Consider the following 27,378-nt stretch of genomic DNA (forward strand, 5'->3'; position numbering starts at 1 on the left):
AGGGCCAAAACCATAACAACAGGCCTAAATGATTACATAAGAGAACATAAGCTGTGTCCGAAATCAAATTCGTTCCTAAATTCATAGTTTTTGACAGTCACTGTTAAAAGTGATTAGTTGACTTAACTTAAAAAATTAAGTTAAGTCAACTGATCACTTTTTATAGGCAAAAAGTCCCTGGATGCGCATTCGATGGACACTTTACTATCCCATGAGGCCATTGGAAAGGATTTATAAATGGCAGTGAAGCGATGCAACTGGCGCTGGCAGGTCACATGACACCAACGACATGGCGGATGTGGTACGTCATGATTACATTTATACTACACGCATTATGTACTTTTTTAGTCGTGAAGTAAACTCAAATTCAAATACCAACTCAGAGAGTACGCCATTGAGTCATTGATAGATAAAATAAGCAAAACGCACATATCTGATCAAATTTCCATTTAATGGAAAATGCGTTTGAAGGGTTGTAGACGTGAATGAGAATTACAGCAGCAGGACAGGAAAAGAAAAATAATCCTCGGATAATAATTCATCACACACATTCCCTGCCATCCCAACCTGGAGATAAGAGTGACGCATATACATAACGGTCACCTGATGCTCTTTCATATTGAAACCAAAAAAAAAAAAGAAGAAGAAAGAGATCCATTTCCATATTTACACTGAAAATAAGTTGCAATATTATTAATCACATTCTGGAATTCTCTGAAGATAGATACACATTTACATATTAACACCCATACTCTGCATAGTGCTCTAAATATCACAAGAAACATTTTCTTTCTCGGTCTAATACGTCTGTGTGCAATAAAAGATGCCGGCTAACATTACACACCAAAACAAAAAAGGAAGGGGGAAAAAAACACGGGCTTTTGACACCCTGACACTGCAGACTAAAAGTAAATCGCTGAAAGCCTTAACTGGAATATTATTTCACTGCAAGCCATTACCACCAAGGTATATTGTTTTGTTGTATGTCTCTAAGTCATAATTAGCACTCACAAACAGTCAGGGAACAAATATCTGCAGTCTTTTAGCAGATATGCAAGAGGAACACAAGAGGATCAGTTTTGGTCCGGTTACACTGGATATCTAATGGAACATGATTGATTCAAACTCATTTAGTCAGGTATCACCGAGATGGAACTGGAATAACAGATGTTCGCGTTATTGCACATATAGCTGATTATGTCAGGTTACATATTATAAAAGGCTTCTTTGATGGCCACAGACATAGAAAGACACACACTTCTCCTCGGAAGCATCCGTACATCTTTCCTCTGTGATGAAGTGCTTCTTTCTCCGGGCTTTTTATCTTTCGTTTTTTTTTACTTTTTGGCTCTTGATTTTTGGAGTTCTGCCTTCAAACCCACATCTACAGACTAATGATGAGGGGTGTTTGAGCAGGTCTGTCTGCTTGCCCCGGGCCCAAAAGAAAAATACGCTCAAAAAAAAAAAAAAAAAAAGAAGAAGAGGAGGAGGAGGAGGAGCAGAGGGGGACAGGATAGACCGTCTGGAGTAGGTGCGCATGTCCTAATCGGCGTATATAATAAACCCAGAGAAGGTGCTGTACTTGTTGTTGTTTCCCCCGTGGGCTTTTCCCCCGTCTAGTTTGATGTAGACTTCGTCTCCGGGCTCCAGGTGAAGAACGGCGCTGTTGCTGGCGTAGTCGTAGTTTTGATCTGCATCCTGGGCGATGGCACTGGCACGGACCTGCGGGAGGAGAGGAACAGTTAGTGCGACGTTTCAGCTGTCAGATGCCCAAACATTTGCTTTCCATGCGTATACTGTGTATTTAGGTCTCAAGTCTTTATAGACCTGAGGAGACCCAACAAAAATAGGATTGGGCAAGGTCTGAGTGTTTAGTAAGGAAATATATTACAATTTATTATTACATTATGGTGACAATTGTATAAATAAGTTCATCAAACACATAGGCCTATATTTGTGTGTTTGTAAATATGATCATATTGGCCACACCCACAAACCTTTTGTATCAATGGAAAGTGCCTAATTGTTTCTTTAAGATACACTAGGACTTAAAACAGTGGCTGGCATGTAACTTTTGTATTTTATTGTAATATGTAAATGACATATTTGCATATTATGTAATTGTATTGCATATTATTACATATTTACTATATGTGCAATATACTGTGTGTGTGTGTGTCTATATATATATATATATATACAACATAGACCAAGCATGCCATTCTTTTACGTTTGTGAAAACATGACAATTATTTATTGGGTTTCAACAAACATATTGGGATATATTGCGGGCAAAAAAATGACATGATGCATGTAAAATTGCTTTGATTCACTCAAGCTGTTGCATCTATTAACACATTTTATTTAAGTTTTTAACTTAGGTGTGAATACATTTGAATCATTAATTTTCACCTTGTGAAACTGTTCGACGCAATATTATTTTTAAGCACTCTACATGAAAACCCAATCATGAACTCAAATAAAGATGTTGATTAATTCCATTAGGCAAATGCATTTTTGTGGGGGAATTGTGGCGGGAAAACAAGCAGAATATCAGGAAGAAAATTACTTTTCTTTTAATTTCTCCAATCAGAAAACCATAATGTGACATGAAAACTTCAGCAGTTGTTTAATGAAATTGTTTAATAAGATAATAACAATGATAATACGGCTATATTATTATTATCTGTATTAGTATTACATCTTGACATAATAATAATTAATTAATTAATTTACAAACAATAGTCAATAATAAATTTAAGTAATAATGAATTACTTAAATTTCTGATACTGTCTGATACTTTTTTTATCCCATGCATATTTAAACAGTCACTTTGGAAAATGTTTTTATCCACATATAAATATATAGGTCAGAAATTATCTAGATATATTCATGAGAATACCGATTTTTTTTTCTTCTGAAGGTTTTTTCACGCTGAAGGTCTGCGATTTTTGTAAATCTAAAAGAACCCTTCATTTGGAACTGAACAGAACATTTTTAAGAGTGATTTTATGAGGATAGAAACAAACTTTTACGTTAATAGATGAACCAAAGAAAGAAAGAAAGAAAGAAAGAAAGAAAGAAAGAAAGAAAGAAAGAAAGAAAGAAAGAAGGAAAGAAGGAAAGAAAGAAGGAAAGAAGGAAAGAAAGAAAGAAAGAAAGAAAGAAAGAAAGAAAGAAAGAAAGAAAGAAAGAAAGAAAGAAAGAAAGAAAGAAAGAAAGAAAGAAAGAAAGAAAGAAGTTTTTATGTCATATTTTAGTCGTTAGTTTTGCGCGCGCGCGTGTGTGTGTGTGTGTGTGTGTGTGTGTGCGCGCGCGCTCACCTGGTTGTTCTTACACAGATCAGCCCACATGCTGGTTCCGTCTCCTCCTCGCATGAGCACATGGTAGGTAAAGAAGTATATTCCCGGTATGGAGCAGGTGAATTTTCCCGTGGTTGGGTCGTAATGATTCCCGAGATTCGTGACCACGTCGTCAAACTTCAGCAGCTCGTACCCCTCGTGCTGCTTTTTTAGCCCTGCGTAAAAGGCGATTTTGGGCACGGTGCTGTAGGTGGCCGCGCTGATGGCACCGGTGGCCATGTTTGGTCCCGGCTGCCCGGGTAATCCAGGTCGTCCCGGTTGCCCCATCTCTCCGGGAGGTCCAGGGTGTCCGGGTGGTCCGGGTTCACCGGGAGGCCCCCTCGGCCCCGCTTTCCCCGGGCGTCCCGGTTCACCTTTCGGACCTTGTATAAAAGTTGGTAAAGACTGCATGAGGTTGCTGTCCCGGACTGTTTCTGCTGAGACCGTGCTGGTCGGGGATTTGGTACCATAAGGATCGCAAACCATCCTGCAGGTGCCGAGCATCTCGTAGTGCGCGGCGGATGTCCCGGCAGAGCTCACCAAAACCGGGATCAGTATCACCAGCACCAGGACCATGACCACACCAAGCACTCCAGCCGCGATCAGCCGCTTCCTGCTGACGAGTCTCGTCAGCACCGGCCGATCCTCCTGTCTGCTTTTGGGCGAAATTTTGAAGGTTGGCGAGGCACCACTACAGATGAGAAAAAAAGTCCGATTGGTTTTGTTAATGAACTTTTGGCGTGGGCCCCAACAGCCTCTCTCTTTTTTCCCTCGCTCTTCTTGTCCTCTTCTCTCAGTTAACTTCTTTTCTGCTGATGTTGACTCACTCACAGCCCTGCTTCAGCATCAGCATGTCTCCAGAAGCGCATCGGCGTCAGCGTCTCTCCACATGTGGAGGCGCAAAGGAAAACTCCACTGATGCGCGAGAAAAGATGCCTGAGATCCTGGAACACACCCCGGTATCCTTTCCTCGCTTTTAAAGTCTTTCCTCAGTGCACAAAAACAGGATGAGCTGGATAAAGGTGGATGTCATGAACATTTGGAGAACTGAGACGCTCTGCGTGAGTGTGAGCGAAGCGCAGGACACGAGAGAAAAGAGGGAGGGAGAGATCCAGCGCTGGCTTATAACACCAAAACGCAAAATCACAGACATCTAAATCAAACACCTACTCAGGACAGACAGACAGAACAATTAAACAAGATTATTGAAACATAGCGGGGCATGTTGTCACACTCTACTTTTTTTTCTTTTTTTGTCAAATCAGCTTAGATAATTAATGTGGTTCATTCAGATAAAATAATATTTCGAGTTTCTGTCGATTAAAACGATCTCCTTAATGCATTAGCTCAAATTTTCTATTTAAATAATTTAATTATTAATTTTTTTAAGTTAAACCAATAATTAATTAAGATAAATAACTTTTTTTTAAAATATGATATACTTTCTAAAGTTTACAAAAAAACATTCATTCTATTACAAACATAAAATATTTTCACCAATATCAAGCATTTACATACAGAACATATATATATACTAAAATAAACACAATATTATAATCATAATAACAGTATAATAATGTTGTTTTGGGAAATATAAATTGTGATCAATGAAGAGTGTAGCTCAAATATATAATAATTCAAATTATTATCTGTAAGTATATATATATATATATATATAGGCAGTTTGTGTGTGTGTAAGTGTATAAATACTTGTATACTTTCTTGTACATTTACTGTTTTAACCCAATTTTGAGTCAAATATGGACAAACTCAAACATTGGGTTAAAAATATAATTTAAAAATGTAACCCAATGGCTGGGTTTGTCCGTATTTGACCCAAAATTGGGTTAAAACAACCCAGCATTTTTTAGAGTGCAGTATACATATACACAAACACACACCCAAATTATGTAACAAAATGTTACGTTTTATGTCAAAAGACGAAAATTTGGATGGAAAGTTTGGATAGATAACGACCATGCAGAAACGCTTTAGGAATTTGACGTTTACATCCCTTGAAATGTGTTTCTTTAACTTTTCGATGCGCAACCCAAAACTTCTGCACTCGTCCCCTTTTTAGTCAAGCTTATGTTCTAGGTCACTGCACAGTGAAAAATGAAGCTATTGGAAATGTTTATTCACGTATCCCTGAGAATGAGCTTTGAAGGTAACGGCGCAAACCACAAACCGACACGTATGCCAATAGTATAGACCTGCCAGTGATGCACTGCCACTACCGGATGCAAGAACAAATCATTCATTTAATTCCAATCTGGGAATCGACCACCTTGCAGTTGCATGACTGTGTGCTACTGAGCGCTTGAGGTGCATCTCTCGAACTCAACAGGTTAGTAGCCTCTGTTTCGCAGGGTTACTGGTTAGACGGACTGGCTGCTGAGTTTTGACTCAACACACCCAATTATCTTCGGACAACAACACAATGGACCACTATCCATACCGCTCACCCTGGGCGCTTGATGAAAGTCTAGGTTCAACAGCGTCTCCGACGACGCCGGCATGGGACCTGCTCTCCAGAGGAGTTTCCCTCGCCCCATAAATCAAGCGGCAAAAATCAATGACCTCGGTTAGCCAGGGCCGTAATGCCCTTCAGCGTATGAGCTGCATAGAGAGTACGCCTCGAGAAATCATTTTAAACAGGGTGATAAAACAAACTAAACAAACAAAAAAACTAATCAAGCTGAGCAAAATTGCTACAAGTCTGTAACTCAAGCGAGGGAAAAAAGACGTTCAAGGATTTCTCTGAAAGGTCAGTGAGTAATTGTCGGCCGGGCCGCGTGCGCGGTGATCCATCGCCATTCGGACTCATTTTTAAACTTCAACGTCCCACTTCCTATCGACACTGGCAGAAGGATGGGACGAGCTCGGGTCGGGATCTAAAGAACCGTTTCTCCGCGGAGCGAGAGATTGATCGCCTAAGACTTCGAGGCCGTAATGAATGTCCAACAGTTTGTGGAAAACTTTTCCAAACCACACCTCTCTCCAAGACTCATCAGTTTGAAACGCAAAGAAAACTTTCGGAAGCGGATGAAGAATTCAGAGGGGCGAGAGACAGTCGAAGAGGTTCGGTACGCGGTGTGGACTTTGCCATTGACAGATGTTCCTGCTGAGCGCAAGAGGAAAGTGTATTGGGCGAAGGTGCGCTGGACAGATGTGCCTGCTGAGAGCGTTCGAGAGAACAGAGAGTGTGAACGAGGAGGACAGGGCGACGCACAGACGGCGTCTGGATGGGGTAATAATAATAATGTGAGCAGAAAATTTGCAAAGAGTGACAGGAAATCCCACACGGCCATCATGGACCTATCAACATCATCTGACTCACAGCACTGAAAGGTCAGCTCCTTTACCCCTGATCTCCTGTCATGGAGGTGGTCTGGACCAAGACTGGGCCTCCAATGGGAAAATCAATTTTTTTCTTTAGCCGTTTCAGATCACACCCTGCAAATCAAGCATTCTACTTAAGAACTTTAAAGGAGTAGTTCACTTTTAAAAAAACTTTTGCAGAAAATTTACTCTCCCCCATGTCATCCAAGATGTTCACGTCATTCTTTCTTCAGTCGAAAAGAGATTAAGGTTTTTGATGAAAACGTTAAAGGATTTTCTCCATATAATGGACTTCAATGGGAACCAAACGGTTCAAGGTCCTTCAGTGCAAACTGTTCAAAGGGCTTCAAACGATTCCAGATGATGAATAAGGTTCTTATCTAGCGAAATGATCGCTCATTTAATAAATAAATAACAAAGTTTAAGTTTTATTAGCTCAAATGAACGAATCTTTTCATTTCGTTCCTTTCGTTCATTGAATGAACCAAATGACACGAAAAAAGATTCGTTCATTTTGATGGACAGGAGAGTCACGAACGCTCATCACAGAACAGAGCAAGGTGGCCATTTGAGCTTATAAAACTTAAACTTTGTTATTTATTTATTAAATGAGCGATCGTTTCATTTGATAAGACCCTTATTCATCATCTGGAATCGTTTAAAGCCCTTTGAGTCTTTTGGATCTTGAACCGTTCGGTTCCCATTGAAGGTCATTATATGGAGAAAAATCCTGGAACGTTTTCATCAAAAACCTTAATTTCTTTTCGACTGAAGAAAGAAAGACATGGACATCTTGGATGACATGGGGGTGAGTAAATTATCAGCAAAAGATTTTTTTTTTAAAGTGAACTACTCCTTTAACTTTAACTTATTTTTCAAGCACTTATGATTGTTGCAAATTCCCCAAATAGCAAATGCATGGTTCTGATTTATAGAGGCAACAAAAATGAGATGTAGAATACCTGGAGGAAGCCGTCTCATCTCAGTGGTTGGTGCAGGACTTGAACGGGCGTCAAAGAAGAAAGATGCTTTTAGGGTTCAGATAGTGAAGTTACAACATCTACCAGTGGGAGATTAAATGGCCATGCTAAGAAACACTCATGCACAGTCTAAAGGTGTGGTCACATTTACCTTTGTTCGGCGAATTTTCATCTTCGAAACCCAGTCATTTCAATAGAAATCTACGTAATCCCATATTTAGCATGAGGGCGAAAGATTTCCCCAAGCAGAATTCACAACGGGTTCAAATTGGTTTCTTGAATTTGCTGCATTGACCAATAGAAAGTTGGTTAGTTTGTGACTGTGAATAAAAAGAAAGCGACTGTGTGAGCTGTGCTTCTACACTTTTGACAATCGAGTGCATTAGTGCCTGCCCACGAGTGCTTTTTCTGCGGCTCTGGTTCCGGTAGTATTTTTTTTTTTACATTCATTTCGCCCACAGGGATTTCCAAAAAAAAAAAAAAAAAATGTCATGGTTAAAGCATTTTTAGCTATGAATCAGGCTGACCAGATACGAGGAGAATCACAGCATTACAAAGCTTGATTTAAAGCAAAAAATCGGATAAAAAGGCAAGAATGTGTACTTCACGGCTTTAGTGATAGAAAGAACTACAATCCCATGAAGCATTGCGAACAGCTCAATTGAATTAAAAAGATGGAGGAGTATAAAAATGTTGATTATAAATACAAGTTATTTGAGAGTGTAGGGAAACCCGACTCAATTACGTCAATGGCAGTGCTTTGTGAGAGTGGGCGGAGTTAGCGATATCATTTGGGCGTGTTTAGCTTGATTCGACTCTCTGATTGGTTATGTAGTTTCACCACAAAATCAGCTGTTAAACAATTATTTTAAAAAAATGTTAATATAATACATACTGACTGCTTCAAAAGAAGCAAATACCACCCATTAACAACCTCGTAGCTCACAGTAGGACTGACTTTAATTGGTTATAATTTATTATTTAAAAATCATTTTCCCTTGAGTTTTTTACTTCCAAAACCCAACTGTCGCACTTTATAGACAATGGACCTTTTTTTGACAAACGGGCTTTTTCCCGCACCCTTTACACCGATTATACTCGATAAGGTGACAACTAATGTTAGAGAGCAACTAAAAGTGACAATTGTCTGGTAGCGTGACATTAGTTCAGCTGTTTTCAAACCAGTGAAGGTTTTTCAATGATGGGCTACTTTTAGTGTGGTGAGACCAAATGCTACAAAATTAAAATGACAAAAGTATATAATCAGTTCAAATTTTAGAACAAATATTGTTCCAAAATTACCATCTCGTAAAGTAGCTCATTTTTTTTTAAAATAATTGAAATTATGAGAGGCATAGTAAGATACAGTTTCAACATAATGGAGAAATATAATACACATCCCAAAATAATCAAAATCAATCACATGCATGCTGTCAAACTAAGCCCGCCCTCTCTGTGACATCATAGTCTGCTCTGGCAAATGTTCGAGTCACTCTTTGACAATAATCAAAGGACAAAAACGGATAAATTAATATAAGCTCACAAAAGTAAAAACCCAATTGATGATTTGCATGTAAAAGTAAACTTGTGTCTGTTTATTCATTTGCACAATGTTCTCTGTATGTTGTAAATCTATTCTTATGTAAATTGTCAAATTAAATTCAAAACAATTTACACAATTCTTCAGTTACAGTACATGAATGAGAAGTCTTTATAGTAGTTTAACATCATGTGGTCATACCAGCATACAGTTCAAAGGTTAGGGGTCAGTAAAATTTTTGTTTTCAAAGAAATTAGTACTTTTATTCATTAAAGGTGCCATATGGAATAATTGAGGTATAAATATCCCAAAAATGAGCTACACACATCAAAAGAATGAGAAGAAATAAGTGCAATGATGTCATTAAAAAACTGGCAAGTTATAGTGCTGCCGAGATATAACCTAAATTAGCATGCTAAATTATTAGCCCCGGCCCGGCAGGTGTCGTAATACCAGCTTCGGCCATGGGAGGCGGTATGCGGGCGGGCAACGTTACCACCAGCCAAACTGCAGTAACACGAGTAAGTCGCGCCGACTTGTGTGTACTTGAACCTGATGTCATGTCGTGATGTCGTGTGGAAATACAGCCCACTACTAAATTTCAGTTCAGGGATGAGTTAAATAAATGATTGGTCGATATTATGCATGAGGAAATACATTTTGGTAAGTTGTAACATATCTTTCAACAGTGTTCGTGTTCTTTTACCATTAGCTAGTAGAGATGATCGGTTCACGTGCGCTAGGGATCTGTCGTCTAACATTTACAAGCGGCAAAACTGCATTTATTGTTTGAATTGCGTAATAAAATGAACAGAATCTGAGAGCTGAGATCGGTCTCTGTGTCCTTTTCTGTGCATGACAAAATGGATGTGGCGTGAGAGTGTGTGAAAAGTTGTGTCTCACGGTGAATTTGTAAGAGTTGGCAGCTCTGAAAGGTGCTAGCTTGGTCCACATCAGGGAATGCTGTCTGTCAAATTAATTCAAACTAATGATAAATAATGTAACATGAACAAAACGAATACCATAAACTAAAAATGCCTGGGCTTTAATTTTCCCATATCGTCGAAATGCACCGGCTTGTCTATGAGACAGCCTTTATAATTTAGTATTGAGATGTTGTTCATTTAGTCTCTAATCTCCGAAAATCTCCAAACGATCCACGTGAAACTGCGGTCTTCCAACCTTTTACTATTAGTTTTACTGATTAATATGCGCGAGGGAGACCCGCTCACCCGTGTTGTTTGAAGACATGAGTGCGCGCGGCCGCGGAGGTATTTTTCTGGAGGTATACTGCCCCCATCTGGTATGGAATATGGTGTATGATTTGATTTTTTATTCTAGATGGGACCTTTAAACAAGTGACAGAAAATACTTTTGTAATATAATATTTTTCAAAATTGATAAGAAATGTTTCTTGAACCGCAAATCAGCACATTAGAATGATTTCTGAAGGATCACGTGACACTGAAGAACGAAGACCGGAGAATGAAAAACCGAATGGTGACTTTATTTCAATGTCAAAAATTCAGTACATAGCACACAGATCAGTGTGCACATGATAAAAGATATGAAAATATTAAAACTTTAAACGTGATTGCAATGAAACAGCTCGTGACCTTTTTTTAAAATAAACAATAACACATCCGTAAAAAAGTCAAACTTAAAATCAGCCAAGCTTTGCAGAATTACATGATGTTAGTGTACGCAATCTGTAGTGAACGAAGACAGCAGAAATGACAACTATTGTTGAATGATTAACCCCAAACGCTACTCTACATAGTTCTGTAAAAAGTGGCACTGTCATGTTAACTTGAATACAGAGTAAGAAACAATGGCCAACCGCTTCAAAGAACACCATCTGTGGTTTGTTACGATATCTTGTTGACCCTCTCAAATGGCCACCGGGGTGTTTGTGTCTGGTATCTGCTGTGTACCATCCGAAACTCCCGTTTGCAGCCATTCATATCTGTCATTAAGAGGCAGAGAAAGCGGTCGGCGGTGTCCCGCCGGAGACCCGACACAATCCTGCTCAGACTCCACTAAGACCCCCAAACTCCTGCTAAATCCCTGTTCGGTTACAAAACACTCGACTCGTCACCACCTCCCAAAAATTCCCCGCTCCCCTCATCTTGACTAGGACAACACTCGAGAGACGCAACAGACACGTGTTCAGAAATCGGATTAGCACCCGGCGCAGGTCTGAATTGACACTTTGAAGGCATTGGACAAGAAGGACACTTCTTAAACACGGAAGAAAGGATTGGAAACGATTAACGTAATACTGAAGCAATAAAAAAAAACATACTTTATGAATAAATATCAAACGGAGAAGGCACATGCAGTGAGGTTCATCTCGGATCAGCTCTTCTTCACTTGTTCTTGGCCGCCAGCGGCTTGCGGCTGATCTTCTTTGATTTGTCTGCGTTCTTTTTGGGCGCCTCGGGGTTGGCCTGCATGTGTCGCCCGTAAAGACTGCAAAACACAAACAGACATTGTGTGATCACACCTGTTTCGCTCGTAGGTTCTGCAAAAGGCTTGAATACAGAGTGGCGAGGAAGAGGAGTTATATTTTTAGTGTTAACCAGCGGAAAGAGGATTAATTGAGTCCAACACACTGACGGGTCCCCCAGTGGGACACTGAACTCTCTGTGCTGTCCAACACCCCTCGGCTACAGCTGTGTATGGCACAGAGAGACAATTATCCGCAACCACCCTACACACAGAGCAGAGAGAGAGAGGAGGACATGTAGGGAGAGCAATTTCCAGTCCAGTGGTCCCTCTCTATTTCAGAAGCACTCAAAGGCTGAGTTCAGTGATACAAGGGAGAAGACAAAGAGAAAGAGAGAGTAAAAAACAGACTTGAAGTGAATGAGAGCGACAATGTTGTTTTTTTACAGAGGCGGGATTCATTGGTTCGGTACCAAAACCTGCTGAGCTGCTTTGCTCTACGCTGCCTACATAGGCAACATCCTGAGAGAAAATGATTCTGAATGCTTTACCGAAGTCTCTCATGCCAATTTATGTAGCTGTCATTTTGGTGACGCCACCAGGCAGCTCACATTTTAGGCAAACTAGTAAAGAGCCTATCCACTTGAATGGAGAAAGAGCAACAAAACAACAATGGCATCATAAATTTTGCTTCTTTTTCTAAAATCTCTCACACAATTTATCAGACTAAAGAAAAACAACAACACTGGATCCTTTAAAATGAAAGGCGGGACTTTCAGATCTTGAAAAGTAAATTGCGATCGACTTTTCTTCCCTATCGTCGTCCCTGTATGACTGACTTTCTTCTGTGAAACACAAAACAAGATATTTATATAATAGAAGGATACCCCCGTTGCCCCGCATACAATTAAATTCATGGTATGAAAGCTTATTTCTGCCACATAAGACAAAAAAAAAGCATCATAATTATGACATAAGTGTAAATAATGAAATACTATATCATAATGCGAAAAAAAGCTTATCACAAAAGTCATAATTATGGCCAATTTCTGTCTATCAATGCTTTGGTAAATGTCATAATTATTAGGAAAAGTCGTATATATGACACGTCAAAATTATGAGATAAAATCCAACATTTAAAGTCGAAATTATGAAATAATTATGACAGTTGAGATTATAAAAATAGTTATGTCAGTTATGACTTGTGTCTTGAAAACAATTATTAAAGGTTTAGTTCACCCAAAAATGAAAATTCTGTCAGTATTTACCTCACTTTTCTGGAAAGTTCGCTTTAGCAAGCTGTTTCGAACTCCCCAAACGAACTTTGTTTCGGCCTGATTTTGTTGGAAATGACGTCACATTAGTTCAATCCTGTCTGACTTGTTTATTTCTGCAGAATTTTGAAGAATCCTAAAATATGCAAGACCATTTCCGCAACACAAAGGAAGATATTTAGAATAATGTTTTAATAAAACAGATCTCATTCCCCATTGACTACCATAGTATGTATTTTTTCCTACTATGGTGGTCAATGGGGATTGAGATCTGTTTGATTAAAACATTCTTCCAAATATCTTCCTTTGTGTAGAGCAGAACAAATTAACACATAGAGGTTTGGAACAACATGAGGGTGAGTAAATACTGACAGAATTGTCATTTTTGGTTGAACTAACCCTTTAAGCCATACAGTATGTGTCAATTTTGACAACAATTATGAAGTCACATGTCTAAAATGTATACTTTTTATGTCATAAATCCACCTTTTTATCACATATTCATGCTTTAGTATCTCCCTTATTTTGCGGAAATGGTCTTCCATAACTAATGTGACGTCATTTCCAACAAAATCAGGCCAAAACAAAGTTTGTTTGGGGAGTTCGAGACAGCTTGCTAAAGCGAACTTTCCAGAAAAGTTAGCTCCGGATGCTAAACACCTTCACACCACCATCAGACGTCCGAGAGCGAAGACATGAACACACTGGAGAGTTGCTTTACAGTAGCAACTGAAGTTGTACTTCTGATGAAACGAGGCACTGACACTGTTTTTCATGTTTAATACGGTAAAGCTGCTTGACTTTAAGCTATCTATTGAAAGTGATCTAAATAAAGTCTGTAGAGCAGTTCCACTGCTTCCATTACCTCATTAATACTTCTCCCTGATTGGATGTTGACATAGTGGCTGGTGATTGCAGGGCTGGCTGCTCTACACCAAGCATATCTGGACCATGAAAATGACATTCCCAAGTGTAATTAAGAATACTATTTGAGTTTGAATTCTAATTGCAGTGCAGTGAAATGTCAAGCGGCAGCTCAGATTCATGACTAAAGTTCATATCAAATATTTACGAAGGAGCACACACGGCCCGAGCGGAGAGAGAGCAGACGTTCTCAGCGTTTAAACCATTTTAATCACATTGCAAGAGGAAATCGCTAAATATTCTAACTGTAAGCAATCATTCAGCAGTTTATGCAAAGTGACCTACAGTATCCTTAAGCACATACTTAGGACAGACTCCTGAGGTGAGGAGAACGGGAAATAATAGCTCAGTTATCAATGACAAAGACAATATCAAATGTCAAACTGAGCATCTTGATGAACCATATTTGAAGGGACAAGAATGCCAGTGTGGTTGTAATGACCAAATGATATTGTCGTGAAACCTGGGCTGCGTCCGAAATCGAATACTTCTCTACTAGATTATGCGAAAAACAGTACGCGAGCAGAGTAGTATGTCCGAAATCATATAATTCGAAAAACAGTAGGCGAAAAGAACCCGGATGACCTACTACTTCGGGCGAGATTCTGAAGTGCGCAAATGATGGACACTTTACCATCACATGATGCCGCGGGAGAGGAGTTGTTGTTATATTTGAAAATGGCGGAAACCGGAGACGCGGCTAACGTTAGGAGATAAACACAGACACACATGCGTATCTCTATTGATTCATTCATGTATTTATCGATGGTAATATCACAAGCAAATAAATGTCTTTTTCCTTGCCAAAAATCAACATCTGTCATTGATCATAGAGTCTGTGTGTGTTTCATGAGGTAAAATTTATTTATTTTTTTACGACGTAAAAACGCAGATGAGAACTAAAAACAACGCAAAGTTAGTACAGTCAGTGGAATGGGCTCTTTAAATTTTCGCACTGTTGTGACGGCGTATGTCACGCGACAACAACATGGCGCGTGTAGTAGGTCCGGACTCATTCATACTATATAGAACGTACTTTTTTAACGGTCACGCGTATTTAAAGTATTTAAATGTAGTACCTACTCACATAGTACGCGATTTGCTCATCGAATTAACGGTGAACCAACGTCAGACGCGTCATTCTTTCAAAACTAACGGAAAATCAACTTGAAATCAACATTGTTTCAACATTATGAAAGCAAACCAATTTTCGATTTTCATTTAGCTTTGAAGAATGCCGCGTCTGACGTTGGTTCAACGTTAATTCGATGAGCAAAATCAACGTTGTTTCGATGTCATGAGAGACGCCGTTTCCACGTTGATTCAATGTTAGTTTGCTGTCTGGGGAGGGTCATCATCAGCAAATGCTTTGTTTTTTCCCCAACACAAAGCTATCATATGGCTTCAGAAGACTTGGAATTGAATGTATAGGTGTATGCAGTAGTTGTATTAACTATTTTAATGGTGTTTTTGGAGGTCAGTGACTTCCTTTCTCAATTACTAAACATTGTACAAAAAAAAGGCAATTCTACTCAAAATCTTATTTTGCACTAGCCTGGTTAAAACCAGACCATTCTCAGTTGTAACTGAGTCATGGTCTGGCAAATCGTCATAGACAATCGTCATAGATTTCCAGAAGGGACGTCGTGGGTAGACCTAAAACCAATCAGAGTGATGAAGGAGATGACATATGCGGAGAAACATCTCCGAGTTTTATTCTTTGCTCGGTTTTTAACAAAAAGGAAACATTCCTTTCGCTTAAAACAGACGTGATAGCTGATTCGAACGAGTGATGTTCGACGGCGGCATCCATCTTTGTAATGTAGGCTACAAAATCTGCTTCAAAATCCCAGCGTTGACGTCACCGCCCCAACGTTTCTGATAGGTGCCGTGATTTCGACGGATTGGAAATGGACTTGAATGAGCTCTTTGCCAGACCAACTTTCAGAGCAAATCTAAATTTGCGAGAAGTTGTCTGGTTTTTCCCAGGCTAGAATTTTTATTTTTAGTTGAAATTTTTCTTTGGTGACAGCTCTATGAATGCTCTTCAGACATATTGAACATACAACCTACAAACTCAATTCTTCAACAAACACACCACAATCCCAGAACAGAGCAAAGCAGCTTTTCTCCCCCCACATATGTACATATCAAGTATGTACATGATCTGTTTTTGTCTTCTATAGTTGTGACTTGCCAGTGAGCCCTCCTCTCATCAACAAGTCAGTCTCTCTTGTTCATTCGGTCTCCATGTAACTCTCTTAAGCTCCAAGCTGCCTGTCCGACTGCGTAGTCCTGTCTGAGGTTCTTCCCTTGGGACGCGGAGGTTCCCGTTCTGCCCAGCCAGGCGCAGAGGCAAGAGCCCAGCAGGGAGGCGCTACTCAAACCCCTGCGGACCCTCAGACTTCCAGAATATCAGAGACCTCCAATACAGCTTCATATCTCACACATCCGATGGAAAAACACACACGCTGTGTTTTCACGTTTTATGGGGACTTTCAATAGATTTAATGATACAGTACAAACATATTATATCCCCCTACTCATCATGGAAAACTTTGTTTTTGGGGATATTCAAATTAAATTAACCATCATACCATTGATCAGCTCTGCCAAACTTGGATGTCTTTTGTCCAGTAATAAACAAACACTGGTAAGTTGTTTCAATTGATACTGTGAAGCAGCTTTGATACAATCTGTATTGTGAAAAGCGCTATATAAATATATTTGACTTGACTTTTTTTTTTTTAATTTTCAATAAACATCACTTAATATGAAAAAATGGACCAAAACCTTTCTCCACAAACACAAGGATTACAGATATTGGTATCTTTGTTACATAATGTAGGGTTTACCAGCACACGTACATGTACACATACACACAAAACAGATGCATTTTATATGTATTTTTTGACATTTTAATTGATTAAACTTCAATGTCTCCTTGAGCATTAAACATGTTGCCGTGTCTCCAATGTAAACATATTTATAATTGAGTATTTAATGAAGTATTTAAAATTAAACATTTGTAACTATCAGAACCAAATGACAAGGTAATTTAAAATCAGATCAGCTGACTTTAAAAGGGTTCATGTTTGATTCTCTTGATGTGATCGGACGGGCAGAAGCCGAGAGCATATTAGTGAGCTCATACGTCCACGTAAGAAAGAAAGTTGTGTATGTGCGAGCCGTTTCGGAGCGGACTGAAGGAATCAGTGTTGACAGATGCACGTAGATGTTTGCGCTGGTGTCAGGGCTAAATTGGGCTGTTTTACAGGAGGCTGATATGCAGGGGTGTGTGATCTGAATCTGAAAGCCGTTCTCTCTCTGTCAGTGTCCCGCAGGCTTGACGGACCCACTGCCAACGCTGAGAGGAACTCCCACCACATCTAACACAATGTCTAAAGATCAACCCATGAAGACTTCACAATGCTGTCATCAATTGACCAGCATCCGAATCCTGTCCGATCTCAACTACTCGTCTCAAAGCCTTTTTAAATGACTGGTGTGTCTGATTCACAAATCAATTAAAAATTACTCTACTGTCAACATGTGAGATGGCTGACAACATAAATGTAATCTATATGAGCTAAATCAAAAACAGTGATAAACCACGTAATAAAATATTTCTTATACCCTTTTGGTCAACTGACCAATCTTAACTGGTTTGTCTCGTCTCACTCTGCGGATTTACTAAAAAAAAGTGCCGATTTTTTTTATCTGGAAAGTATTTTGATAATGAACTGTCCAAATATACATTTGATTCTTTTTGAATCATTGTGTCTGTTTAATCATTTCGTAAAAACGGCCAGCTGTACATTATGTATGCCATAATCAATTAAAAATATATATTTTATGCCAAAAATGAAAGGGGAAAAAATGCAATGATCTCAAATGAATGAATCTCAAATGATTCAAATGAAAAATGAACCATTCAAACGAACCAATTCGCTACATAATTGAACTTTCCAGTACTCCTCAGCAGCAAAAACCAATTCAAATCTTTTTATTTGTGACAATAATGACATATTGGTAAGAGAGGGGGGTAATGATAGCAGGAGTATTGTAGCATGTTGCATCAGCTGGAGAGAGAACAAAGATTTTGCCTGATAATTGCAAAGCTAATGTTGCAACTACATCTTTAAAAGGGAAACTATCATATGAAGCTGTGATTTCACTCTTTATATCTTCATATAACAGCATAACTGTAGTCCGGTAAGGATGGGAATATCTGGCCCTGGTCTAAGAAAACATGTTACCACAGCAGCATTGCAGTGCTGAGCAGCTACAGAGTAAACATACAGATTTATTCCCCATTTATCTGCTTTCCTCATCATTTACAGCCAATTAAAAGTGGACCGGGACAGCAAAATCTACAGAAGCTGCTACCAGACGCAGCCAGAGACTGTCCTTTTCTTGCGAGTGTTCCAGTTCCACATGGGATAATTAATCTCAGTTAGAGTCAAGAGTGTCTAACACAGTCAGGGTGGCCAGTCATAAGTGTGTGTGTGTGTGTGTGTGTGTGTGTGTGTGTGTGTGTGTGTGTGTGTGTGTGTGTGTCAGAGACGGTGTTTTTCACAGAGTGGCTCCCAAAGCATGTTCAGGTGAGTCAGAGGTGAGAGGGAATGAATTAATGATAAATGTGTGGCTGACTTGTGGATCATTGATCGGTCATTGAGGTTGGAGGTCATTTGTAAATGACGTTCCAGCTGCCATTGCATTACACGAGATCTGAGATTAGAGATGAGAATGAGATCGGGTAAACAAGCCTCAAACTCAAAGATTACAAAACAGCAGTGGCAAACACTAAACTGAAATAGCTTGAACCCGAGCGGTAAATGCCACGCCTGAAGCTTTTTTATTTTATTAGTGATAATTAAACATGGGGAATTGTGTGGAAATACTTTTAGGCCAGGCTGTAATACAAAAAAAAATAGGAAATAGGAAAGTTTTTTTTCTAAAAAAAAAAAAAAAAAAAAAAAATTATATATATATATATATATATATATATTTAGAAAAAAATATATTTACTAATATATTTAGAAAAAATAAATAAATAAATAAATAACATATATATATATATATATATATATATATATATTATTTATTTATTTATTTATTTATTTATTTCTAAATATATTAGTTTAGAAAAAAACTAAACTTGGTCCTCATGAAGAACGGGGGCAAAATGACCTAAATTTTGTAATTTAAAAAAAAGGTTTATAACTTTGTTTAGTGTATATTATGTTTACTTATGTATAATATTATGTATATTTTTTGTATTTTTTATTGTAATATATAAATTATATAGGCATTTAAATGATCAACAATTTAAGTAAAATTTTACAATTGTCGTACATTTTAGTGTAAAAGCAATGCAGACCTAAATCTCAAAAGAACCAATTTGCTAAAATTGATCAGACTTTTCTGATTCGTTTATGTATTACCAGTTCAAACAAAACAATACAGTAAAGCAAATCAGACTTTCTGATTCATTAAATTAACAAACTGTCCTGATCCACGCATATTCAAATTCCTTTAAGCTATATATTTTTAATTACTCTCCAGCAACTAAAGAGCAGGGTTGTGGGAGATAAGTGTGAAAAGTGTTCAAGAAAAAGTACTTTTAAAAGATGAAGAGAGAGAAAGAGAAGGATGAGGAAGCACTTCGTGTACCCGTTTAACATAAAGCAACTTGCAGCTAAACTTCTTTCAGCACAAATACACAATCACTAGACTCATCTCAGTATAAAACACTATCCGCGCTGACAGGACCAACGGAAATCCATGCACTAGCTAAATGAGAGTAAATGACAATAATGAAGACGGATGGCGAACGAGCGGCTCATAACTGATCTCTCCCCTGACGCCCCCATTATCAACAAGATCTGCAGGACCGAGCGACCCCATTACTGCACAGGACATGAGACAGCCAATCACAGCAGGCTTCACCACCCCGTCTCTACCTGGTTTGTATACATACAGTCATGCTACATTAGATCATCTACAAGATGAATGTTTTATGAAACATTCATTGTTTGGCTGAGAGTTACTAAGCCGGTGTGAACAGTAAACAGAAAGGCTGCTGAGTTTGGGCTGTTAACGTGGCCTTTTATTGATAAACTCTAGCAGGAGTTCCTGTCTGAGTTCAGACTAATGAGGAGTGATGGAACTGCTCTCAACCTTTAAAACCTCCAGAAGAACACAAATACAGACTATGCGCAACACACACACACATTCAGACCCAACTAATCTCTTCAGTTAGTCACGATACTGTTGGTTTCTAATAGGCATCCCAATGAAAGCGTATCAAGAGGCTCAAATGAACTTCACTGTGCACTGAGAAAAAAAAAAAAAACAAGTAAAATTTACTTAATTTTTATTTTTAAGTTTTTCCATGCAAAGTAGGTAAATGTTACATAAGTAACTTTAAATTGGCCATAAAGTTTGTTGAGTAATTTCTACCTTCTACTAAGTTTACTTTGCAATACTTATTTCAAGTAAATAAGTAGATGTTGCAGACACTCAAAAAAATGTAAGCCTTTTTAAAAGATTTAAACAATTGAATTAATAGCAAAATTCCACCAAATTAAATTGAATGATATTTACGTATTATTTTATCAAATTATTCTATCAAAATACGCAAGGATGATTCTATTTAATTTGATGGAATTTTACTATAAATCAAATTGCATTAATTAAAAAAAAACTTTAAATAAAATATCTTTCTTTTAGTGTATACAACATATTTACATATAAGTAATGTGGCACCACCCCAACAAAGAGATGTCAATACTTACAGTAATGTGTAATGAGTATGAATGTGTCATTTTTAGTAGAAAATTAACTCCAGATGTCACAAAACAGCAAGTTACTAAACCTAAGAACAAAATCAATTATAAAACAGTGTAAATACAGCTGGAAAACAGCTGCAACCTTATTAATTATGCATGCCCCAGTGCATAACAGACACAACAGTATTAGAAAGTTGGAAGTTGATGTTCATGTTATTTACTGCAATGAATGAATCAGATTTTCTGATTCGTTTATAAACCAATTGAACAAGCCAATTTCCTGGAACGACAGCTTTTTAAATTCATTAACATAAAGCGCACTAACGAGTTTCTTGGTTTAATTAAATATTTTTTTTAATTTAACAGTCAGACATACATATAAACGAACCAACATAGTGCAGTAGTGAGCAATCTTGTAAATCCATATTTAATTAATTAAATTATTAATTAATTAGTTTAATTTTTTAGTTTAATTAAATACATTTAATTAAATAATTTAATTATTATTTAGTTTAACTAAATAAATAAACCCTTAGGCCGTGTGTCCACCAAAGCGTTTTTCCACGCGCCTGGCGTATGTTTTCAATTGTTTTCAATGGGATTTCCGCATTTTTTGAAACGCCATGAGTGTAACGAGGCGCTGAGCTTTTTTTTCACGCTGAAGCGCCGTGCGCCCAGCGTTATTACTGGTCGTCGGGAGTTGAAAAATGTTCAACTTTGGATAAAACGCAGCACTCATCACTGTCACTTTTTACCCAGTCGTCCAATCACAGTGGAGGAGGGGCGGGACTAATACCACACCGACCAACTGTCACAACATTCTTTCTCTACAACGACATCAACCAGCAGAGCTAACCGAAGAAAATGGATGAAAAAAATACATTTAGTATGAAACTAAAAAAAAAAAAATTGTATCTGCGAAATCAGTTACAAGTAAACTGTGCTGCGGATATTCTGTTTCATAGCAACAAAATGTCTCAACTGAAAAAAAAAAAAAACCCGCTGCGCTGCCAAAGCGCTCTCAAGCGCCCACAGCTAGGCGTTTACAGCAGAGCGTCTAGCATTTTCAGCGTTCTAAAAATGCTTTGGTGGACACGCGGCCTTTAGAGAGAAAAAACAACACTGCTCAGATTCTTTCCACATTTAGTTAATTACTCTCCTCCAACACTTCAGCAACAGAAGGGTTATGAGAGATTACGGTCATTGAAATGTGTGCGAGTAAATGTACTTTTAAGGATGTAGGGAGAACAAGACAGAAAGAGAGGATATGGAGGAAAATCACTGGCAATAGTAATCTGAATGTAAAAATAGGAGAAATGAGCATGCACAACTCAACATCCAATAGCGGCAGTAGATCTGGCTAATATCTAGTAGCTAGTCGTGATCTATCTACAGGTAAACGACTGCTGCTAGAACTCATGTTGATGACACAATCAAACACAGAGATTCAGAAGATAAACAGAACAGTTTCATCTGAAAATAAACTTTTTCATAGAGATGAGCCCAGTTTCACTAGTCATTTTGGACACACAATCACAACACAAAAGAAAAAAAAAATCCACGCTGACTCTTTTCCTCTCTAAACTGCAGGAGTGGAAGGGGCATTATGGGAAAGCTGGTGTCAGTTCTTTTGCAGCAGGGCTCGGCCTGAGGAAGCAGCAATGCATGAATATAATTAGAGAGAATATGGAAAGGAACGAGTCTGTCCGTGGAAACATGCACAGTGGATTTAACTTACAGAAACTCATTGCATTAGTGTTCCCAATCGACCTTTCTTCCATATTCAAACTAACTGCAATGGAGATTTCTGTTTCTCACACAAAGTAATTGTTAGGCACTTGCAGTGTGTGTGTCATATGGATGACTATTCACAAACACAATTGACAAATTCTTTCGTCCTCATAAAATATTTTTAAGCGCAGTCCCTATCAGCAGCTTTGCACAGAAACAAAGTCACTGTACAAACCATGAAGCCACTTGATTTTCTATTGCAGTTTCACTAATACAGACAGTAACTCTCATAATCAGTCCATCTCCAGAGTATTGATATCATCTTTAATCCTGTTATGCAAACTGATCTTTTACATCACATTACTGGCACTATGCTGTCATGTTCTCTGTTTGTACTCGGAGTAAATTATCAGCGATCTCATCAATAAAATTACTGACGAAAAGTCCGGTGACCACTTTATTAAAACAAAATATGATGATAAAAATAACTCTAATGCACTAACAATGTTTTAAATCATGGATTCACACAATCAGTTTGTTGGGATGGTCTCAAGGTGCCACAGTCACAGCCAGTGTTTGTCTCCCAAGGCTTTGCAAGTTATTATAGAGCCAAAAGCGCTCAACACCAATAATAACAAACACTTTCATAAGCTCACAAATGTAGCCTATTTAGATCAGTTATTATCATTAACATTTTTTTAAATCTCAATAAAATAAAATAACATTTTAGATTAAAAACACACAACGCTAATTAAAAATTATAGATTTTTTTGCCTTGGCCACTAACTGACAAAATAAGTTGAATTTGAAGAACTTAAAATATAGAAACTGCTATAAAAATATAAATCTACAGCAAAATTGATGCTGTAATAGTGTAATACTACTAAAATAACACTGAGTTATATTATATGAGGCAGGTATATACACAATAAAAACATTATATTTCAAGTTACTTTTGTGCAAACAATTAAGTGAACGGATTGAAGTGCTAGTCAGTGTCAAAAATAATGAAACATCCAAAAAGCAGCCAATACTTCAGCACAATGCTCAAACGTTTTCTAGTGCGTTTGTTTTTTGTTTTTTCTTTATGTTGACAAATCTTTTATTTGTTTGTTACAATTCATTTTGGAAATGACCAACGACTAAAATGTTATTATTATTGACTAAATTATGTCATTATATTGCATTATATAATAGAATGATAAGCTTTTTCAGTCAATATAACAAATCATGTTAAAAGAAAATTAAAATCACAGTCAAACACTGAAAAATGCTGGGTTGTTTCAACCCAAATTTGGGTCAAATATGGACAAACCCAAATGTTGAGTTAAAAATGTAACTCAACAAAAAAAATTACAGTTGAAAGTGAATGTTGGGTTAAAATTTTAAATTACATTTTAACCCAACATTTGGGTTTGTCCATATCTGACCCAAATTAGGGTTAAAACAACCCAGCATTGTTTAGAGTGAGGCTTTTGAGCCAATCTGTCTATCTGTGTCTCTGTATATCTCCTTATCAAAAACACACATGCAACAATTCCTGATCCGCGACCTTTCCTTCCCGCTGACTCATAGCACTGGTCCACGAGCAGATGGATGCGGGACTTCCTATATGTGTGCATGTCAGGGTCTGTGCCGCTGGGAAGTTAATTGCGGTTGGTTTTATCAGTCAGCCCTGGACAGCTGTGAAGAGAGCTGTGGCGGTTGTACCGCGGTCAACAAGCGTTTAGAGTTAGCGATGAATAAAAGATGGCGGGAAGACGGCTTTACGATATGTTAATGCATTATGAGCACGAAGAGTCTCCCCAATGCTGTCAGTCAGATATAAGATCCTTCTGTCAGGTTAACAAGCCGCCCCATGAAATATGCATGACAGGTTACCCCCCTCCTCCACCACTCCAGATATATTGTTCATGCTAAAACCAAACCTACTGACAGAAGAGGAGGGTTAGGACTCATTGTCAAGAGTTTTAATTCCAGACATCTGCATGAATTCAAGATAAATGACTTGAATATTCGACAAAACGTCAGCACTCAAGATGCAACATGACTCATGATCTTAACGGCCATCAACTGGAACATCGCTTACAACCAAACTAGAAAATAATATCCTAAAACCAGGGGTGGATCTGGGAAGAAAAATCAGGCTTGGCTCATGAATATTAAATTAAGTGTGGTGACGTTTGCCCACTAGTTCTACCAGATTGGTTCTGTATGTATACCTGATTTACCAAAAAGCACAGCTAATTTTGCTATTATTATAAACACACATTTATATATACACTAGGGATGTGTCTGAAGCCTAATTCCGAATTCGGAAAGGCAAATGAATAACGCATTTTACGGAGGCCCTAAATGGACATGGTTAGGCTTGCTGCGGGGGCTGGTTTCATTACATTTAGGGATGGGACGGTATGAAAATTTCATATCACGATTATAGTGTCCAAAATAATCGTGATTATCAATATTATCACGGTTTTTGTTAAAAATTTATGAAAGTGCTCAAAAAGAACTGATGCTCACACTGAAAACATTTCATTTCATTTTATAATTGAAAATCAACAAACAACAAATAAAACAAGCCTCTCTATGCAGTTTTTTAAGCAAGATTCTATTCTATGGCATTTGCTTCTTTATAATGCCCGTTGTCAATAGCAACACATTATTACACAGCGCACATCCATATCACAACGGACGCGCACTCTTGTTTCATTCAAATACAACTTGCCGTCTTGCGTCTCCGGTTTTTGATTGTATTGCAAAAATGAAATCATTGATTTATTTTTTACATAGTTTGATAATATTGGTGTGATATATCTTGTCTGGACGATTGTTTTACAAAATGAATTCATAAACAGGTAAGATTTAAAACATTAGCTAATCTCATTATCAATTCAATATATCCCCGTAATTATGTGGTAAAAATAAAATCGGTTTAATACGTGATGTATCTATACTTTACTATCCCTTAAAATATCACTCTTAATAATAGTCTTGTTTGAAGTTGTTCGTTCGTCTTTGGCTCAAAGCCACTTGCTACGAACTTTTCTTCGCGGAAGCTTCACGTCTATTTCAAGTGAGTGACATAAAATGTTTCAACTCAAAACAACATTTCGTGCCCAATTGTTTCCCAGACGTAGTTTTGGTATTGAGGTCAAAGTTAACTTGCCTTGCGTTCGGGTGATGATCACACAAGACGACTCGGCAGATTTGAAGTGTTTCTATTGTAGTGACTTTTTGTTCGGCAGACAGGGTGACCATCCTCGATCAAGTTTCCCTCAGGACTTTTGTAAAAAACCCAAAATATGACCACACCTCAGATTTGGTCCTCTTAAAAGGCTGTAAAATCTCCTGAGCACAGTCACTGCCTTCCGCCATTCCTTCTCGAATAGTAATTAAAAAAAAATATTGCGTGCTGCGCGCCTGCGTCAGACTGGCCGACAGGATTCAGTGAGTTATTAAAATCGCGATAATCAAACACGGTTTTAATGATAATTAAATTTTAAACGATAATACTAACCGTCAGTACATTTTATCACGGTTTATAGTGAAACCGGTTATCGTCCCATCCCTAATTACATTACATCAGATATCATTTACCACGTGAAAATAGTGAGGACAGATGACCGACAGGATGATATCGGAGAATTTGGTGCTTCATTAACAAATATCTAATCTTGTAAAAATGTGTGATCTCCCTAATATGCACACTTGCACAGGGTATGCGTGATTGCGAATTGGAAAGTGAAAAAGCGATTTCAATAACCCGCATATTGATTGACAAGCTCCCTGAAGTATATTGAACTCAAATGCATTGAAATGTATTTTTTCCTCTCATATCATATTTTTCCCCATCCCTATGTCCCTTTAGGGTCTCTGTAGAATGCGTCAGTTTTTAACCTAATAAAAATGAGCCCGCCAATGAGCCAATGCCAAATGTTGGTTTCAATGGTTCTCTGATGAGATTACATATTAGATTAAAAAACAATACTGGTCGAAAAAATAAATAAAAAAAAAAACATTAATATTGGCCAAATGGGATCGATATATTGTGCTCAGCCACTTAAAATAGATGGAGCATGCCTGGGTAAATTGTTACGCCCCCGCCAATTAAAAATGAAAGAAGCCTGGATGTGTCTGTCTTCCGCTGTTTCAACATACTGGTATTTCGAAACGCTGGATCAGTGATCTTAAATGAGAAAATGTCCATCAGGAGTGAAAACTGGATGAGGAATGGCGAAGAGAGAGGGACAGAGGTGCGAGTATCGTGATTTCGAAGCTGAAGGACATCTAGGCAGGTGAGAATGAAACTGTTGAACCATGGACACACACCTACTGAGAATTACACACCGTTAACACTTGTCTAATGCGAGACAACCTACTTGTCTCTCTCGAGCACATTCGCAAGCAAGGCACATAAACAGACACACAGCATCTTAATGTTTGTGCACTTTCATTCTGTGTCAAAATCCTCATATCCTTAGTCCAGAACGTATAAAAGATATTTTTTTATGACCAGTCAACATGATCTTTGCACATTTACCTGGGAAATAGCCATTGTTTTAGTTAACTGTTTAACTAGTTACTGTTCTAATTTACATTTATAATAGCAAATGAATTGAAAAAAAATTGGTTATCATTTGCCATTTACATTATGTATATTATAATATAATTTCCAAAGAATAAAACCCAACCTGATATTTTTCCTCAAAATGTGTCACATTAGCAGAGTAAAATTAATAGGGGTGTAACAATGTATCGTGTCACAGTATATCACAATACAAAAAGGCAAAAATATGTATCGTGGATAGTTACAATATATAGTTCACCTAAAACGAAAATTACTTTGTGAGAAAAAAAATTCAAGTTTTCAGAGTTTTAGAGTCATTAAACTTCTATGTAATATTGAATATAATGTATAATAATGCAATGGGGGAATATTTGTGGGTCCTAATAGTGTCATATGTCTTATGTTACCAATAAAAAGCGGCCAACATTATTTA

General features: G+C 37.8%; 2 protein-coding genes across 3 annotated transcripts in view; both read right to left on the reverse strand.

Moving 5' to 3' along the window:
- Positions 1-432: 432 nt before the first annotated feature.
- Positions 433-4,863, reverse strand: c1ql3a (complement C1q like 3a). The gene is made up of 2 exons (XM_039685224.2): positions 3,325-4,863; positions 433-1,722 (listed from the first exon to the last, which is right to left on the reverse strand). Exons 1-2 carry the CDS (start codon positions 3,916-3,918, stop codon positions 1,543-1,545), a joined length of 774 nt encoding a protein of 257 aa, XP_039541158.1. The 5' UTR covers positions 3,919-4,863; the 3' UTR covers positions 433-1,542.
- A 5,827-nt stretch (positions 4,864-10,690) lies between these two features.
- rsu1 (Ras suppressor protein 1) overlaps positions 10,691-27,378 on the reverse strand; it is a 35,656-nt gene continuing 18,968 nt past the window's right edge. For both annotated transcript variants that reach the window (XM_039684911.2, XM_039684912.2), the window contains exon 9: positions 10,691-11,676. In XM_039684911.2, coding sequence (XP_039540845.2) covers positions 11,574-11,676 — 103 coding nt within the window. In that variant the 3' untranslated portion in view covers positions 10,691-11,573. The remainder of the gene's footprint in view (positions 11,677-27,378) is intronic.

This window comes from Pimephales promelas, chromosome 22 (genome assembly GCF_988280905.1).
Source record: "Pimephales promelas chromosome 22, fPimPro1.hap1.1, whole genome shotgun sequence".
In the NCBI taxonomy this organism is placed as follows: domain Eukaryota; kingdom Metazoa; phylum Chordata; class Actinopteri; order Cypriniformes; family Leuciscidae; genus Pimephales; species Pimephales promelas.